General features: G+C 46.7%; 1 protein-coding gene across 5 annotated transcripts in view; it reads left to right on the forward strand.

The window, feature by feature from the left end:
* EXOC6B (exocyst complex component 6B) overlaps positions 1-20,555 on the forward strand; it is a 262,345-nt gene that overhangs the window by 238,529 nt on the left and 3,261 nt on the right. For 4 of the 5 annotated variants that reach the window (XM_018561202.1, XM_018561200.1, XM_018561204.1 and 1 more), the window contains one exon: positions 15,083-15,195. In XM_018561202.1, the coding sequence (XP_018416704.1) occupies positions 15,083-15,195 (113 nt within the window). Of the gene's footprint in view, positions 1-15,082; positions 15,196-19,995; positions 20,008-20,555 lie in introns of all 5 variants that reach the window. The other variant, XM_018561201.1, reaches the window with a different exon arrangement.

Raw genomic sequence — 20,555 nt, forward strand, 5'->3', positions numbered from 1 at the left:
GGTAGACAGGCGGCAGGAGCACTGTACCGAGGGGGTGCCAACATGAACATAGTTCTGTGTATAGTACCTGGCAGCTCTTGGAGTGTGCAGAATCTGAAAATAAGATAAGAGATCTATAACCAAAACTAGAGACAGGAATAGCTACGTTTGTCTCCTAGTAAGATTTCCCTTCACTTCCTGGAAGAGAAACACAACAGGAAGTGAGAAGACATCTTTCCAAAATGAGGGAGCAATCCCTTCCAAAGCTGGCCATACACCAATCGAATTTCAGCCTAGCCCTGCTGACTCAGGTGAAATTTGGCTAGGAGGACCCAAGGGGGTCCAAAAATTCAGCAGTCAGAATAGACATTTGGGTTCCCAGTGATGTCATGTTTTGCTGATGTCGGCCCGGGATTTTGCCCTGTGTATATATACGGCATAGGTGGCAACGGTTCTTTGTGTAAACAATATGAATTGTGTGCCGGCTGGAATTTCCCCTCACTTCCATCACCAGTGCCTCACTCAGCCAGGCCAGAACTACATTACCAGTGCCTCACCCAGGCCAGAACTATATTACCAGTGCCTCACTCAATCAGTCCAGGACTACATCACCAGTGCCTCGCTCAAGCAGGCCAGGACTACATCACCAGTGCCTCGCTCAAGCAGGCCAGGACTACATCACCAGTGCCTCGCTCAACCAGGCCAGGACTACATCACCAGTGCCTCGCTCAACCAGGCCAGGACTACATCACCAGTGCCTCACTGGTTCTCTCTGCCTCGCAGCCGTACAAGTGATATTATGGAGCGATATGCACGAACGCTTGGCTGCCGCCTGGCACAGGCTGGGAGAGGGGAGAGCACGGCTGGCCAGGCACGGAGAGAGAAGGGCGCGTCTGGTGTTCTGCCGCCGCCGCCGTGCTTAGGACCTCCTGGAAAAATCTATATCGGGTTATTGAGATCTGCGGCGAGGAATGAAACGCGCCTCCTTCACCTCTCCGTCATGTCCTGGAGATCGTCTGTTCTCACCAGTACGTGTTCCTCATTCCACCGCACAGCGACCGTATCTGTTTATGATCAGATATGAAAGGCGGCCTCTGCATTTTGTTTCTTGTTTTCTTTTTTAAAAGCACCTGCGGCGCTGCGAGGAAGACAAAAAATATGGCGTAAAGGCAGCAGGACGGGTTTTTCCACCTTTCTTGATACAATGATATGAAGGCTGGAATTTCCTCTCACTTCCATCACCAGCGCATCACTCAACAAGGCTAGAACTATATTACCAGTGCCTCACTCAACCAGGCCAGGACTACATTACCAGTGCCTCACTCAACCAGGCCAGAACTATATTACCAGTGCCTCACTCAACCAGGCCAGGACTACATTACCAGTGCCTCGCTCAACCAGGCCAGGACTACATCACCAATGCCTTGCTCAACCAGGCCAGGACTACATCACCAGTGCCTCGCTCAACCAGGCCAGGACTACATCACCAGTGCCTCACTCAACCAGGCCATGTTTTAATTGATTCTTGCATAAGCCAGTTGAGACTTAAAGCGGTACTCCAGGGAAAGGAAAAGTTGTCTCTTGCATTGGGGCTACACCCGCACTGCAAGGGTTAAATGCTCATTTTCCCTAGGGGCTTCAAAGCAGATACTCACCTGATCCTCAGTCCCTCTGGGCTGCTAGACCATTCCCTGCAGCCTCTACTCTAAGGACCACTGACATCATCACGTCCTTGTGCAGGTCCATTGACCTGCATTAGACGCGAGGACACCGAGGGACATTAGCAGGAGCTGAGTAGGTGAGTGCTGACTGTCGCGGGACCGAGGATTAGGTGAGTATATCTGCATTTTTTGATCCCCCTAGACAAAGTGAGCACTTAACCCTTGCAGTGTGGGGGTAGTCCTTGCAGTATGGGGGTAGTCTGGTAGTTTTGTGTGCCTGTGCCCTCCCGTTGCATGTGATGTCGTGGCCAGCGGATGGGAACACGGATATTTGACGCACCTGGAAGCATCAGAGCTTCAATTCTTTCGCTGATGTTGCTCTGCAAGAGAACGGAGTTATGGGTCTTTTTTTAACCCTTTAGACCCTGTATGTATCTGTTTGTTTGACTGCGGTTGCCTGTTTATATGTGTGACAGGTCTACCAGAATATATTGTTCCAGCTCTGGAAAGTACCTGGAGGTCAATACAGATCGCGTATCAAGGACCTACGCCACGATGACTTGTCCCTTACATACTGCCACCCTATAGGTCACATCAATCTCTGCTTTATAGATAACTGATATTGTGCCTTCCTGAACCAGTTCATGACCTCCCCAAAATATACACCGCCCCACCTCCAGACAGAATCGCACCCCCCTGTCTTAGCGCAGCCTTGGCTAGAATCATGGAGGAGGATGCGTCTTTGTACAAAGTGGTTTGTGATGTAATCTTTTGCTGATGTCGGCACAGGATTAAAGCGTCCCGTGTTATTGTATGGGCTCGCCGTGCATACGTAATGTATACGGCGTGCGCCGTGGCGGCTCTTTGTATAAACATTACGGATTGTGTGTCGGCTGGGTTAATCTGAGAGCGGTGCGACAAGCATGTGCTCATAGACTGTTCTCTATTACCTTCAGATAAATCTGCCTCAACGTCTCACCATGGCAGATTAATTGTCAGGAAATGGTTAAATCAATAATTCCACTGAATAAACAGCGAACCCGCCATGTGCGCCTTTTTATTACCCACAGCTTGATAAAACACAGTTGAAGAATTGGTTGGGAATAGAGAGGGCCACGCACTGCTCCGATATTCAAAGATTTCACAAACACACACAAAAATAAATGAAAGGTCTTTGGGCTGAAAGCGGCTCCCAGGAACCAAGCGGAATACGTCTACAAAATATATTTACATGTGAACTGTTTTATCTGCCAGGGATTGAAGATTTGTCATTCTGTTCAGTGGGTCTTGTGATCTAGACATCTCGTTCACCGTGCAGGTCAGATGCGTGTGTTCTGGTTTGATATTATAGCTGGCTATGTCCACTCTCTGCCTTCAGCTTCCTCATTGGACAGGGAAGGAGCATCATACTGCCGAGTCTTTGTTAATGAATAGGTCACTCTGACAAAAAGAAGTTGCTTGTTTTGTGTGTCAGTTTCAACACTGGTTGAGCAGAACTGCAAAACCTATGGCTGATGAAATGATTCAAGCGACGGCCTGCTGAAAACTGATATTTCAGTCCAAGGTGGACATTGGCGTTGTGAATCTCTTATTCGGGATTTGCCCTTAAAAAAATAATAAAGCTGTCTCCCCTTTCCCTTCTGGCCTTCCACCCTCTCTCTCTCTCTCTTTCTCTGACTCCCGCTTTCTCCCTCCCTGCCCCTCGTGTCTCCTCTCTCCCTCCCTCTCCTTCTTTCATCACTTCCTCTGCCTACCTTTCTATCTCCTTTTTATTTTCTCCTCTGGCTGCCCTTCTCCCCCACCCTCCCTTTCCCCCTCACCCAACCACTCACCCGGACTCCCGCTCTACCAGTCACCCTGCCTCCCTCCCACTCACCCTGCCTCCCTCTCTACCAGTCACCCTGCCTCCCTCCCTCTTCCCGCTCCCTCCCTCTCTCTTCCCCCTCTCTCCTTCTTCCCCCTCTTTGCATCCCTCTGAGTTTCCAGGGAGCATCGTGGTCTATCATCTGCACTCCATACGGTGATCTAGACCTTTCTCCTTCCAAGCAGAGGTGCTCAAAGTGATGACATGGGTGGTGCCGTGTGTTTTCATGATATGGATGAAAGGAATCTCCAGCGCTCACAGGATGCAAAATTCTTGTTCATCTCTTTATTGAACATTGAACATGCATCAATCAAACCAACACTTTGGGGCCACGGAGGGTCCCTTGCTCAGGGTGACATAGTGACCTAGATTCCAGGGAGCTTCACCCAATATCTACAGCACAGACGTTGGTAAGAATCTGACATGAAGCTGAAGTCCTCCGAGTCATAATGATGATCTGGAGTTAGTTTTTCTTGGCTCACCCAGACTGGATTTTTATGGAAATGTGCAAAGTTTCCTTTCCTTTTTCTTTCTTCACGCATCCTCGGCCTGTCACGCCAGTGACACGGTTACCTCCGAAATACTCAGCATGGCTCCCCAGACTTGTGACAAGATGTGTTTCTCAGAAGTCTGTTCTGCAGAGAGGCCATCCAGAGGTTAGCTCACATGGAAGAGACCTTCTGTCTCCAGTTACCCCCATCCCCTCTTTCCATTCCTGCTTCAAGGTGCCATAAATACTTTGATTTGGACAGTTTTTGGAGCGTTCCTCGGCCATCTGTACAGCAAAGTGGATGAAGGATTAGCTGGAAAATACTTCTGCAAGGCAGGTCTAGTGATGGCCGGCAGAGAACAGCGCCCCTGGTGGGCAAAGGCCGGCTCAACCTCAGCCGGTCTTATAACAGGTTCTCATTTAAAGGGAACAGTTTGTCACTGAGTACATATTACTCCAGGCAAAGAGCTGTGTACACAGATGTGTTCTACCTGCCATAGGATTTGGTTTGCCGTCCATCTAGTTCTGAAAAAAACACAGCTCCGCCACAGAGCATAGCCCTGTCGGGCAGAGCAGGAGACCTGATTGTTCTCTGCTGCATTTCAGGTCTTGTCCCTCCCCCTGGTCATACACCAGTAGAATTTTCGACTTACTTTCCGTTATCCTCCCATTTGGTTGCGAGTCACTTACCATAAGCCTCCTATACACTTAAACATTAAAGCTGAACTCTAATTTCACGGCACACTGTAATCTTCTTACAATGTGCATTGGAAGCTGGAGCAAGTCAGATAGAGCCCGCCTCATTTCCTGGACATCCAGCATCATCTAGGGCTTTCCTGCCCAGCTTGACTGTCCCTGACCCGTCCTTTTCATTCATTGAATTTCAGTTCTTTCTATCATGGAGGCTCAGCATCACATGTGGGTGTTACCAAGGGTGGTCTGCATGCAAATGCACCCTGCCTAGGCACTCCCACTCCTCCAGGCTCACATCCACCCATCAAGGCATATTTGCATAACTCCTCCCAAGAACCAGCCCTGCTGGGAGGATAACGGAAAGTAAGTCTTGTGAGGAGTGCTAAGGCATGTACAGCACCCTGCCGGTGTTCTATCAAAGTTTGTGACTGCGTTAGAATGTGTGACCGGTGACATGGTCACACATTTTAACGTAATCCCGCCCAGTTTTTCGGAGGTGAAATATGTGACCGGCAAAATGTGAAGAATTCCAACGCTTTCTCAGCTGTTCCAGGGCAGATCGGCATCGCAGATGGTATTTGCAGGAGAACCGATCTGCCCTGGAACAGCTGATCAGTCCTGAAATGTAACTGCGATCTCACATTGTGAGATCGCAGTCGCAGAGTCGGATAGAAGTTACATTTCAGGACTGATCAGCTGTTCCAGGGCAGATCGGTTCTCCTGCAAATACCATCGGATAGAAGTGACATTTCAGGACCGATCAGCTGTTCCAGGGCAGATAGGTTCTCCTACACATACGATCTGCAATGCTGATCTACCCTGGAACAGCTGAGAAAGCATTGGAATTCTCTACCTTTTGCCGGTCACGTATTCCACTGCCGAAAAACTGGGCGGGATTACGTTAAAATGTGTGACCGGTCACACATTCCAACCCAGTCACAATCTTTGATAGAACACCAGCCCCTCCCACCAGCCATGACCTTCAGCTTTAAAGGTAAAGTGTTTACCAGTCTTTTCTTAGCTGCTCTGTTTACAGACACATCCACGAGTGATTGCATCATAGTAGTGACTCCTGTGTCACATTGGATAGAGAAGCACAGAGACCCAGTGATGGATGACATCGCTGAGTCTAAAATAAGATATGTAATTCATATTTAAGGCCCTAATTAGCATATTAATGAGGGGAGGAACCAGGGAAGGTGAAAGATAAGCAGATCAAACTTTGGCTTTTAATAGATGTAAAATATTCCGTTTTCATTGCAGATGAAGGTAGTGCTCGCTCGCTATTTATGAATGGCACCTTCCTATACTGTAACAGTTTCGGGTATTTTTGTAAAAGTCCCTCTCTTTACCTGTCCGTGACCTGCTCGTTTTGGAATCCACCCCCCCTAGACGTTTCACCTGGGAGACAGAATAATCCCAGGAGAAATCCCCAGCTTGCTTCTCTCTGTGTATTCAGCGTCACTGTGCATGAAGTATTATTCGGTGGAGGCCATCCAGAGTTTATACTGACAAATCCCAGCAGCCCTTTCACTCGGTGGCCCCTGGACAACCCTGTGTAACTGAAATGAACTCTCCTGGCAGGAGGAAGAACTTGTCCCCTTTAATAAATGTGAGGAGAGACCCGCCGTCTATGTTATGACTGAATTCTGATCTGTAGCTAATATTAGAACTGGACGCAGCTTGTTGTGTGAGGTAAAGTGGACCTGTCTCTGACACACTCTACGCCGTGCATCATACTGTGTCCGGAGAGGATACACACAACAGCACTGTTATCTGTGGGGCCAGAATCTAGGCTGCCGGTCTACTGGTTTAGACTTAGAATTAGTATGTATGAAGGCAGGTTTTTAAAATGGGAGAATGGGTAAAACCTCCATTATGTTTTTGTGCTCTCTGTACCCTGTTGGGGAGATTTTCCTTTACTTCCTATCCTGCAGACACAACAGGAAGTGAGAGGAACTCTCTGCAAGTGAGGGTATATTTTTTTTTCAGGCGGTTTGTTACCAAACAGGGGTCCTTGGTTAAAGGAGAATCATGAGGTGAGTGATTGTCACTCAGCCTCATAATCTGAGCCGGCTCAGTAGATCGGGAAGTGAGCGAACACATACCGGCGCTCGCTCACTCCTCGATCCTGTGCCTGCAGAGAGCCGTGACTGTCACTCACGGCTCCCTGCAGGGATTCCCCCCCTCCCCTGTCCGATCCTCTAGCGCTGACTGGCGGAGGGATGGGAGGACGCTAGTTTGTGTCCTCCCGTTACCCTTAGGAGAACTATGGGGAAAAGCCTTAACCCCATAGTTCTCCTTTAAAGACCCCTGTTCCGGTGACAAAAGGAAGATTTTGAAATTCCCATTGCTCACCAGGACAAACCAAAGATGGTGGATCTCCTCAGCGGGGACACAGACCACTACAAAAACTGTTTTCACTTCAGATTTAAAGTGAACCTGTCAAGCACTTTAGATAAGACCTGACTTTGCTTGCTCTTACTATTTTTAGTTCATCTTCTGTGTGCCCCACTGAAATTCTGTTGGTTTAACAGTCTTTGACTTTCTTGATTGAAGGGATGGAAGCTAAGCCACGCTCACCATTCATTTGTCCCCCTGGCCAATAAGGGTCCTTTTTAGGCATTCAGGGTACTTTTGTTAGTCACGGGGCTAAAGCAGTCCATATACTAGTAGAATTTTGTTGGAACATTAGTATGAAAATTCAGGAAAATCTTTCATCAAAGCATTCAATGGTACCATCATGGACTTAAGAAAGTTCCTCGAGTTGGGACTAAGAGTGGATGGGTTCTGTAGATGTCCCATCTCATACCTGAACAATATGTCCCTTTTTAGTATTTTGCGAGTGCTGCAATAAAAAGCGGGTGGTGCCATAGTAGGTACACATGAAGAATAAGCCACCAGCACACCGTCATTCCTTTGTCCAAAATCACAAAGATATAGCAATGTTTCAGGATCACGCAGGGTCCCGAAATCAGGTAATGTCATGAAGAGTGGAATGGGAACACTGGCTGGGACACTGGTTGGGACACAAGAGTGGTTGGAGACACCGGTTGAGACATACAGGAGTGAGAATGGCATTGGCTGAGACACAAGAATGGGTGGTGACACTAGCAGGGACATAAGAGAGGATGGGGACACTGGCTTGGACACAAGAGTGGGTGAGGACACTGGTTGGGAAACGAGTGGGTGGAGACATTGACTGGGACACAAGAGTTGGTGGGGACACTGGAAGGGAAATAAGAGGGGATGGGGACGCTGGATGGGACACAAGAGTGGTTGGAGACACTGGTCGAGACATACAGGAGTGAGAATGGCATTGGCTGAGACACAAGAATGGGTGGTGACACTGGCTGGGACACACGAGTGGGTGGAGGCATACAGGAGTAGGAAAGCCACTGGATGGGACATGAGTGGGTGGAGACAGTGGTCCAGTTATACAAGAGTGAGAATGGCACTGGCTGGGACACTAGAGTGCGTGGGACACTTTCCAAACACACGAGTGGGGGTGGCACTGGTCCAAACACACAAGTGGGGGTGACACTGGTCCAAACACACGAGTGGGGGTGACACTGGTCCAAACACACGAGTGGGGGTGGCACTGGTCCAAACACACGAGTGGGGGTGACACTGGTCCAAACACACGAGTGGGGGTGGCACTGGTCCAAACACACGAGTGGGGGTGACACTGGTGTAAAGAAACAGGATGGTGACACAAGTATGGAGAAGTAAGAAACGAGACTTTAGTGACAGATGACTACTTTTTGGTTGGCGTATGAGTGATACTTGTAGTTGCATACAATTATACAAGTCAGGTAGTTCATGGTGATGACCTCATTTTCCTGTTTGGAGAAGTTGGAGCTCTGGAAGATCTTCCAGTTCGAGGCCGACTTCGTCCTGTGTTTGCCTAGGCGTTCTTGCTTCATAGCGCAGGCAGAAGAGGCCAGCTACATGAACAGCCCTGCTATGTACATTGGCCTTGTTTAGTCTGAGCATCAGTGACGCTCCTTCTCTCCAGCCTGTGTGTAGACATCCTGTCACTAATCTGTCATCAGCTCCCATCACTTTCTCCTCCGCACTGCCTGGCCACGGCAATCATCTGTTTACTGCTTTTCTTCTTTCACAACTCGCTGAAAGGAACCCAGAACGCTCGTTTCTCAAAAACTGTTTTCATCTAGAACATACTTTACAGCGAACTTCAAAGTGTGGCTGGTTATTTATTAAGGGTGTCATGGAGTAGCAGGTTCGTAGTGAAACGAGCCGTTTACATCCTAGGACAGGGGGTGCCCATTGGGTAGATGGTGATCTACCAGTAGCTCTCGCAGCTGATGCTTGTAGATCCCGAAGGGTGTGAATGGCGGCCCCTTTATTCCATTTTGGTATATTTATTTAGCTGTGCACACATGATTACCTATCAGCCTGAATCTGCTGAGCCAAGCTCCCTGACACCTTTCTGGTGGATACTGGGGGTTGTAGTGCTATGTATTACATCAAAGAATATTAGTTTACACAGCCTGTGGCACTACACTGTTTGCAAAATACAGCAAGGCGAGCCAGGAGAGAGAGCAAGGAGAGAGAGCGAGGAGAGACAGCCAAGAGAGAAACTGAGGAATGACAGCCAGGAGAGAAACTGAGGAATGACAGCCAGGAGAGAGAGCGAGGAGAGACAGCCAAGAGAGAAACTGAGGAATGCCAGCCAGGAGAGAGAGCGAGGAGAGACAGCCAAGAGAGAAACTGAAGAATGACAGCCAGGAGAGAGAGCGTGGAGAGACAGCCAAGAGAGCTAGGAGAGGCAGCCAGGAGAGAGAGAAGAGACAACCAGGAGAGAGAGCGACTAGATACAGCCAAGAGAGAGAGCGAGGAGATACAGCCAGGAGAGCGAGGAGAGACAGCCAGGAGAGAGAGTGAGGAGAGACAGCCAGGAGAGAAAGCAAGGAGAGACAGCCAGGAGAGAGAGCGAGGAGAGACAGCCAGGAGAGAGAGCGAGGAGAGACATCCAGGAGAGAGAGCGAGGAGAGACATCCAGGAGAGAGAGCGAGGAGAGACAGCCAGGAGAGAGAGCGAGGAGAGACAGCCAGGAGAGACAGCCAGGATAGAGAGCGAAGGAGGTTTTTTTTGTATTTATGGAGGGGAGCCACGGTTGTCACCTAGATTGGGATTACAAACACGTCTTTCTAATCTCATCTCTGTTCCCATTGGGGGTAATTACAGTCCTTTAATCAATCCATTAAAGCTGGTCCATCTTAGGCCTGGCTCACACCTAGGCGGCACCGTTTTTGCGCGTCTGTGCGCGCGTTAACAGCGTTTATATGCGCGTTGTGCACATTTGTATGTGCTTTTTGATTGGCAGCTCATAAAACATTGTGGGCAATGGAAGAACGTTTGCTGTTTTTCTGCTCAGGTGTGAACCAGTCCATTGAAAATCACGGGATTTCTTGTGTTTTGGGCATTTACAAGCGCTTTTCGAACTGCTCAAAAACTCCTACCCTGTTTCCCCGAAAATAAGACCTACCCCGAAAAATAAGACCTAGTTGTGACCATTGCCAGGGCCGGTGGTGGCATAAGGGGGTACCTGAAGAGCTGCGGCAGAGAATCAGCGGTGCCAATGAAGCCAGCGCTAGAGTAGGTGTGAACCAGGCCTTAGGGTCCTGCATGTTCAGGAACTCCCCGCGTGACCGCTGCCATTTTTTTTTGATCCCCTGAAGCCTTGGTTCTCAACTGGTGGGTCGTGACCCCGTGTTCAGTGGGTCGCCGCGAGCCAGGAAAAGTAAAATTAACCTTTAAAAGAGAGCTAGCCTTTTTATCCCATAGTTCTCTTTAGGGTTGTGGGAGGACATATACTAACCTCCCGTGACCCAAAGCTCAGTATATAGCGGGCTATATACTGTCGAGATCCACCCAGCTGGCTTATTGACAGCTGGCTCTGCCTATCTAGAGGCAGAGCCAGCTGTACCCGCCCCCTCCTCAGTCCGTTCCTCCAGTCGGCGCTGAAGGATCGGAGAGGGGAGGGCGGAATCCCTGCAGGGAGCCGTGAGCGACAGTCACTGCTCTCTGCAGGGAGATGATCGGGAAGTGAGCGAGCGACGGTATGTGTTCTCTCACTTCCCGGTCTATCGAGTCGACGTGTGACAGTTTCATGATCACACGGCGGCTCTAACTATGAGTGATTTTCACTCACCTCATAGTTCTCCTTTAACTCTTCTGATCACGTTCAGTTCCTCTGTTACTGCACGTAAATCTCAGCACACTTATCAGTTGCCGCGCGTTCAGTTTTAAACCTCTATATTTATAAGGCCAGTGTATGATTAAAGGACATCTCTGGCAAACCAAACAATTACCCTTGCAGTAGATCCTCTCCCACACGTCAAGGGTTAGGTGCTCATTTATGCCTAGGGGATAGGAAAAAGCACTTTTACTTACCTGATCCCCTAATCCCGCCACGCTGCTAGATTGGTCCCTGCAGCCTCTTCTCCCCTGCACTCCGGCAGTCTAAGGAGCGCTGGCGTCATTACTTGTATTGCATGTTCCATAGGTCTGGATTAGACATGAGTATGCTGAGGGGACATTGTACCACCTGGAATGGAGGGCAGAGAGGTGAGCGCTGACTGCCGGGAGAGACCAGTGAGCTGGTTGCTTCACCCTCCATGGACAAAGCACAGGTTCCCTTTCATTTCAAGGTCTGCTTGTTCAATCACGACGCCTTCATCCCTCAACTCAAATTACTGAATTGAAGTGCGGGAAAAAAGGTGAGAAAATACAGTGGTACCTCGGTTCATGAACTTAATTTGTTCCACGATTCTGGTCGTGAACTGAATTGGTCGTGAACCAAATCAAACTGTGATCAGACCGCGATCTCCACTAGAGGAAGCCACGACCATGTGTCAGAGCGGGGAAGATGGCTGCGGTTGTGTTTGTCGCCCGATGCGGAGTTCGCAAACAAAAGCAAAACTTTGATGAACTTCCTGTTCGCGAATTGTTTGTGAACAGAAGCGTTGGTGAACCGAGGTACCACTGTATATGTATCTTACCATCAGCTCTTGGGGTAATGTCACGGTTCTTCTGGGGAGACCCCTGGAGCAATGAGGATCCCACATCTTGCAAGAAGACATGCCAGCGCTGTAATGGAGTATCTTTTTGCAAGATATGGGACACTTGAACTTTTCGGGGGAATGTCACCTTCTACAGTGTGGACGTTGGGGATACAAGGCAAGTATATTTTTCCACTTAAAGGAGAACTATGGGGTGAGTGCTTTTCACTCACCTCATAGTTCTAGCCGACCTGTGACAATGAGACTGTCACAGGTCGGCTCAGTAGATCGGGAGGTGAGCGAACATATGCCCGCGTTCGCTCACCTCTCGATTCTGTCACGGCTCTCTGCCGTGACAGGGGAGGGGCTGGATTCGCCCCCCGCTCCGATCCGCCAGCGCTGACTGGCGGATCGGACGGGGGAGGGGGGCAGGTACAGCTGGCTCTGCCTCTAGATAGGCAGAGCTAGCTGTCACTCACGCAGCTGGGCGGATCTCGACATCGACTTCTCAGTATACCGCGAGCTACAGCTACTGAGCTTAGGGTGACGGGAGGACGCTAGTTTGTGTCCTCCCATTACCCTAAGGAGAACTATGGGGAAAAGCCCTGACCCCATAGTTCTCCTTTTAAAGCAGCAATTTATGATAAGGAGCTGGAGGAAAGTCCTATTGTAATAAGAAGGCCTTGTCTTTGGGCTTGCCATAAGACAAGCAAGTTCCTTCAAAGGGGAAGGTGAAGGTCAAAAGCTTCTCCTACATGAAGTCTTCACTTACACGCATTACTCTTTTCACCTATGGTTACTGTAACACTACCACATAATAAACAATGTAAAAAAAACAAAAGTACATAATAAGGGTGGAAGGAAGTGTTTTTCCATCAGCAGTGAGTTTACATCTCTGCACATAAAGTAGAGAATTATAAGGAGGCCAGACCTGATCCAAAATGAGTATTTTAGTCTTCAAACCGACCATCTATTGTAGTGACCCCCATTTGTCATTTCTAGACCCAGTGCAGGCTTTACAGGCGCTGCAGCCAATCATTGCCGTCACTTAAGCCGCCCTTTGGCAGATCAAGTGTCGCCACGCACAATTAAATCATCCGTTAATGATCTGCTTAAGATGAAGCGCGCCCCCTCCCTACCTCGCACTTTGACATTTCCCCGCGTGATTGACACCAGCTGACATCCGCCCAGCCACAACTGCTATGTTAATCCCGCACTCAAATAGGATTTTGGTAAATACATTTTTCTGTGAGTGTGTGTCCTGTCACGTTTGATGCATGGCCCCGAATCGCTGCAGACGGCCGGCTTAAAAGAATTGATGGTATTTGCATATTTCGTTTTGGAATCTTCCCCAGAAGGTACAGACTGAAATGCTGAAAACACCCGTGACTCTCGAATGCCTGCACACTCGCATTTTATTAAGTTTTTCGGTTCAAAGGTGAAAAGTTTAGGTGGAATATTCAGCAGAGGCTTCCAGCAAGGTGTCATTGCCATATGATGTCAGCTGGAGGTTGCAGTGTGTAACAAAATGGCTGGAAAGCATGATCTGACCCTGACATTCTGGATTAATAAGTACTCACAGGGTCTACCTCCTACGTCCTATTATTCATTTTTTAAATGGTTCATAATCCTACATAAAATCTCTGTGAACTTCCCCAATGTACAAAAAAAATTGTGTGCAGCTGGAGACGGACGGTCCGGCACACACTGGCGGCACTCACGTGAGATGGTAGCGTGGTCGACTCTGAGGTGTAGCTCTCCCTTTCAGCGGTTGGACTAGATGGAGGTGTCGATCTGAGGTACCTCTCCCTCCTCCACCATATGACCAACGAAAGTTCCCCTCAGCACAGTTGCTTTGGCCTTGTTTTCCATCTCCCTATACCTGGGGGCACCTACCTCTCCGTCCTGTCCTACCTCTCACATCGCGTGTGCATTTACTGGCTCCGCATTTGGGATGATTACCTCCTTCTCCTGACGAAGCACTATATGCGTGAAACGCATAGAGAATTGAATATCATCCACTCTATTGGTTCCAGATAAGGCCTATACATGAATTTTAGGGATTGATTTTGATATGTATCATGTGTGACTAACGTATGTATTATCATCACTATCAATTTTAATATTTATTATTTCAAATCATGTTATATGTGTCCGGATCATGGAACCGAGTGGTTGCTGGAGGTCTGTTTCGATTCTAATATGATGCACTTTGAGATTTTAATCATGGCCATTTTTCTTCTTTTTTACATTTTGTACTAAATAAAACAATATTTTTAATTAAGTAATTGTGTGACTTATTGGACTTCGCCTGGTGCCATTAAAGCCCCACTTTCCTTCTCTATTTTTTTGGACCATACTAGGGGTGTAGCACCAAACACTCAGGATTTGTCCACCAAAACCTTTTTTGTCTTTTGTAACCCCAATGGAACAGTCTATAGCTGGCCATACGCATGACAATGTGTTCAATATTAAAGGAGAACTATGGGGTCAGGCGTTTTCCCCATAGTTCTCCTTAGGGTAACAGGAGGACACAAACTAGCGTCCTCCCGTCACCCTAAGCTCAGTATATAGGGAGCTACAGCTGAGTGACAGCTGGCTCTGCCTATCTAGAGGCAGAGCCAGCTGTACCTGCCCTCTCCCCCGTCCGTTCCGCCAGTCAGCGCTGGAGGATCGGAGGGGGGAATACATCCAGTCCCCTGTCACGGCAGAGAGCTGCGACTGGATCGAGAAGTGAGCGAACGCCGGTATGTGTTCGCTCACCTCCCGATCTACTGAGCCGACCTGTGACAGTCTCATTGCCACAGGTCGGCTAGAACTATGAGGTGAGTGAAAAGCACCCCCTCATAGTTCTCCTTTACAAGACAGAAAATGGTGGTTTTGAATGACCGCAAGGAGATGGGGGTGAACATTTTGCCAATTTGACAAAATTTCCCTTTTTCCCCTGTTTGATTTAATTCCTTTCTGACCTATCAATAGATGGTATCCATGATGGCAATTTATTGCTACGTTTTGTATCCCTGGGTGGTAGATTGCTTAGCTCCTGGCGATTTACTAAGATTCCCGGTGGCTATGGCTGAGAATACACCAGCTCGGTAACGGCTATGCTAGTTTGGTTAATTTTCTTGCTGTTATATGCATATGTGCAGCCTTCGGGCGACTGGATCTCTGTCTTCTTGTGCTTACAAATAAAGAATATAAAAAAAAGATTCCCGGTGGCTCAAAAGTGGTTGGATTTGACTGAAGTATGCCCACATGTACGGCCAGTTTTACAGCTTTTGCACATTTCTGTTTGCATGTTGCATTATTCACCATTTACAGAACACGAACGCCAGCCTCTGAATATCAATTTCCTCTTTCTCCACAGTTGCTGGATCTTTTTATCAAATGGGACTGGTCAACCTACTTGGCCGACTATGGACAACCGAACTGTAAATATCTGCGTGTCAACCCAACGACGGCCCTTACTCTGCTGGAGAAGTAGGTTTCCTGTTGTTGTTTTTTTTTTTAAATAATGGTCTCATTTATCAGGATGTGTAAAATAAAAATCTACATTTTTTCTATAGTCATCTATCAGATTAAAGATGAATTACAGGTTTTGCCACACTGTTTCCTTACAATACAAAAGTTTGAGGGATCTATAATTTACTTTCAAACATTTTTATTGTTTTCATCCAGACATATACAAAAAACAAAAAAACATCTACAACATTAAACAATGTTTTAGGACAGTCTTCATCTAAGAGGGATACCTTATTATTCCATCTCTATTGATTACACATTAAATAGTATCTGGTCTCGACTGATAGCATACGCTTAGCGCTTTTTATTTCGGCTAAAGCTGGCCCCATGCCCAGCTTCCCGCTCCAAACTCCGGCAGTAAAGGAGCTGTTCATATTTTCCCCCTATAAATATACCTACGTCACACCTCCTTATCTTGAGGTGTAGTAGTTACTCAACAGGGGGTTGAAAACCAAGAATATTGTCGGACATCCCTTTATCCTGCCAGGAGAGTATATAAGAACAGTCGAGACCAAATTGCTAGATAATCCCTATTATAGTATATTATAAAACAGCCTGTCAACATAAGACAGCCCTACAAGAGCTACGGGACAAAGACACAACAAAAAACAATGTGGCCGAAAAACAACTATTACAGTAGATTTTAATTTTGAACATCTTAAAATTTTCTGGTCGGGGTGGGCTAAGGCCCGCCCTTGCTCCCTTCCTCTCATGCTCCTACAGGATATACATATGCCACCCAAGGTAGGGATCTATAATTTATGTCAACTAAACAAAGCCATAGTGGGTTATGAGATGAGCTACAAATAAGGCATCCATTGGTTATTGTCATCGACATCCAAAATTTGGACAAAACAAACCTCTCGATTGCCCCGCCTCCATATCCATTCTCCTATTTGAAGGAAAATACAATTTTCCTTACCGGAGTCTGCTGTCTTGTGGCATTTCTGTAATGGAGACCGGTGATGTGTTGCTGCATTTCAGGCCCACAGACCCCTGGCATCATGATGCCACCACTGATAGTCTTCAGGGCCCTTTGAGGATCCCACCAATGGACTCATCTGATTAGGCAGAGTCCATGTCAACAGGGAGCGACATGGCCATGGCAAAAAGAACACTCCCATAATACTAATCTGATTATGTAAGACCTTGGACCAGGCCTGCCACAGGACCACGGATTCAGGTGAATAATTGGGGATTTTAGGTAAATGTTTTAAAATAAAACCTATAGATAAGTTAGGCCCCTTTCACACGGTCCAATCAGGAGGGGATCCGTGCATGGATTCCCTGCTGATCAGAGCCGATGGCACCGTTGTGACATCTGTGTCCGTCCAGTTTTGAAAATGAGATTACCGGACCCCATGTTGGACACAAGTTTATTTACATCCGATTCCCCATGGACCGTTTACATCAGATTACCCCCGATCCAGCACAATCTGGTCTGGGCAAACAGGACTATGATCCATTTGTTTTTCCAGACCTGGCTGGAGCCGGGGGGTAACTGGAAGTAAATGGACACGCGTCCATTTAGATCCCACTGCGTATAGCCTAACATTAAGCTTCCAATCAGGCGCTCCTGTATTTCTTTTTGTTTTATTATTTACCCCGTTAATCAGGTTTAAGTGCTTCATCCACACCAATAGAAGACTACTTTCTCCATTTTGTAGTGCGAAATGTAAAAACAGTTGACTTTACAACAATTGATGGATTAGTGCTCTCTGAGACAAGTAAACAAGTAACTAGACCTGACCTCCACATAGTTTTTAACAGACAATCCCAAATTCCTATATGTAAACCTCTTTTTTGAAAATGCTAGTTGCTTGACTGTCATGCTGAATAACAGCTTTTAGTACATTTTGTGAGTCAATGGCTTCAATCTGCCTTTCTTATCTACCTGAAGTTTTCAGATACAAGTCCCCAGTAATAGGCATTGAGGGGAATTTATCAAAACTGGAGCAGACCAAATCTGGAGCAGCTGTGCATAGCAGCCAATCAGCTTCTCTCTTTCATTTTCAAATCTTAACTGAACAAACTGAAGAGAGAAGCTGATTGGTTGCTGTGCACAGCTGCTCCAGATTTTGTCTGCTCCAGTTTTGATGAATTCCCCTCATTGTATTTCTCCGATGTTTGGTTTCCTTTAATCAATACGAGGATGAATTCATTCAGACAAGCTAGTCTAGTGCTTTAAAAATTGTGTAAGGGGAGCACATGAAACACACAGAAAGTAAGAAAAATAAACTTGAAGTGCAAATTGTAAATTACTTGCATGAAACAACAAAGGAGGGATTGACGAAAGCTCCATTGCACAGCTCTTTGCAACGTTCTGCTACCAAGAAGCGACTAGATGAAGCTTTATCATTTCTTCACTATAGCTTTGATTTTTTTTTTTTTTTGAGAAGTCCTGTGAGCAATGTAATTCCTTTGGCCCTTACCTTTCCAGACTTTTAGGGCCACCACAGGGTTGGAAGCTGTTCAGCATTATACCTCTAACTAAATTAGTCCATAGATCCAGAATGTGTAAGCTGTGCAGAGTTGATTTTATATTTTGAAGGTAATCTTATTGAACTGCACAACTCATAACGTCTCCCTTTCCTCTCTGGGACATAGAGACATTAATCAGATTTAGCGGGCTGAAGAGCAGGGTGGAGCTCTCCCTCCAGCAGAGACATCACAGTGACACAACACTGACCCATACAAGGGAGGACAGGCGGTGTCTAGGGGAATGTGTGTTGTTATTTCTTCCTGTTTTAGGTGCGTCTGTGAGAGACAACCATTTATGTCACTCTCATCATTTACCTCTATTATGACATTTCTATTTTTTTATTTTTTAATACTTTTCCTCCAGGTGATTACTCTAAAATTGCAGCTTATATATTTGTTCTGCATATGTAAACTCCCACTTTCCTCTATAACCTTATGCCTCTCTTACTTTCCCTTCCTTCTCCAAACCTTCATCCCTCTCTTATCTCCTCTTCCTTCTCCAAACCTTCATCCCTCTCTTATCTCCTCTTCCTTCTCCATAACTACCTCCCTCTCTTATCTCCTCTTCCTTCTCCAAACATTCATCCCTCTCTTATCTCCTCTTCCTTCTCCATAACTTCCTCCCTCTCTTATCTCCTCTTCCTTCTCCATAACTTCCTCCCTCTCTTATCTCCTCTTCCTTCTCCATAACTTCATCCCTCTTCCTCCTCCATCACTTTATCCCTCTCTCACCTCCTCTACTTCCCCCATAAATGTATCCTTCTCTTACCACCTCCTCTTCCTCCATAATTTCATCCCTCTCTCACCTCCTCTTCCTCAATAACTTCATCCCTCTCTCAATCTCTTATCTCCTCTTCCTTCTCCATAACTTCCTCCCTCTCTTATCTCCTCTTCCTTCTCCATAACTTCATCCCTCTTCCTCCTCCATCACTTTATCCCTCTCTCACCTCCTCTACTTCCCCCATAAATGTATCCTTCTCTTACCACCTCCTCTTCCTCCATAATTTCATCCCTCTCTCACCTCCTCTTCCTCAATAACTTCATCCCTCTCTCACCTCCTCTACTTCCCCCATAAATGTATCCTTCTGTCACACCTCCTCTTCCTCCATAATTTCATCCCTCTCTCACCTCCTCTACCTCCCCCATAACTTTATCCCTCTCTCACCTCCTCTTCCTCCATGATTTCATCCCTCTCTCACCTCCACTTCCTCATTCATAACTTCATCCCTCTCTCACCTCCTCTTCCTCCATAAATGTATCCTTCTGTCACACCTCCTCTTCCTCCATAAATTTCATCCCTCTCTCACCTCCTCTACCTCCCCCATAACTTTATCCCTCTCTCACCTCCTCTTCCTCCATGATTTCATCCCTCTCTCACCTCCACTTCCTCCTTCATAACTTCATCCCTCTCTCACCTCCTCTTCCTCCATAATTCCATCCCTCTCTCACCTCCTCTACCTCCCCCATAACTTCATCCCTCTCTCACCTCCTCTTCCTCCATAATTTCATCCCTCTCTCACCACCTCTTCCTCCTCCTTGATTTCGTCCCTCTCTCACCACCTCTTCCTCTTACATAAACATCATCCTTATCACCCATTCTTCTTCCATCATAATAACTTTATTCCTCTCTCACCTTCCCTTGCTCATCCATAACGTCTTCACTCTTGCTACCTCTTCCTCCTCCAAAATTTCATCCCATTCTCACCTTGCCTTCCTTTTCCATAACTTAATTCCTCTCTCACCTACTTCTTCTTTTCAAATAACTGTATCCCTCTCTCACCTTTTTTTTCCCTCTGCTTAACTTCATCCTTCTCTCAACTCCCCGTTCCCCTCCATAACTTTATCCCTCCATCACTTAAACTTTCTTCTTCATAACTGCATGCTCCTTCATAACTTCGTCCCTTTTTCACCTAGCCTTCCTCCTCCTCCATATGTTTATCCTCCCCAGCTGCGCAGGCATTTGTTCATGGACATTCTGTTAAAATTGGCGTATCATTTGGAGCTTTGGGAACTGTGTGGTATTACATGCCGTAATGTAGACCAATCTTCCATAAACCATCTTATAGGTTCATTTTGGTTACAAGCAATTTCTGATTAGTTGTTACATTTCTTGTTGTTTTTTCCATCGGTCATGTTCTCTATTGTCATCAGATGGCTTCTGCTTATTTCTCTGTTGTCTGGTCAGACCTTGACCAGCTTTCTTTCCATTTCATTTTCTTCCTTCTATTTTGTTTTATTGTTTTGTTTTGTTCCTTCCATGGTGTTCACCTGGTAAAGAATACATCGTGTGTAAGTATAATTGCATTCCCGCAGTTACTTTCGTAGTGTACAAGCCCGGATCACATTGTATGCGTATGTCGTCCGAGTGTTGCTTTTTCTGCCTGTGTTTGAACAATCTGTAACCTTTTGTGGCGTGTTTGTTAGTTCAGAGAGTGACTTTACTACCTATTAATATAAATCTGTAAATGCCTGTCAGTGCAGTATTTGTGTCTGCTTCCTATATCTGTGAGTTCCCCTCTGCTTCTTATAGTCTTTGTTGTGTTAATATTGTGAGCAAATTATATAAACCTTGGCATGGTAGTTTCCAATAATACCTAATACAATCTTGTTTAGCCATTCAGTATAATCAGATGATTGTGTCCGGCTGCCTTTGAATACTTTTAGATGAACTGCGACCTGTGTGGGTTCCTGGGCTCCGCTATGAGTCACTTGGGGATCAGTGGAAAGGGTTTCTTTTTTGAAAAACTCAACAAAAGTGGTTATACAGTCATGGCCAAAAATATTTGCACCCCGGCATTTCTGTCAGATAACGCACCACTTTGCGCAGAAAATTGTTG

Source organism: Nanorana parkeri, unplaced genomic scaffold (assembly GCF_000935625.1).
Source record: "Nanorana parkeri isolate BGI_ZX_2015 unplaced genomic scaffold, ASM93562v1 scaffold507, whole genome shotgun sequence".
Lineage (NCBI taxonomy): Eukaryota > Metazoa > Chordata > Amphibia > Anura > Dicroglossidae > Nanorana > Nanorana parkeri.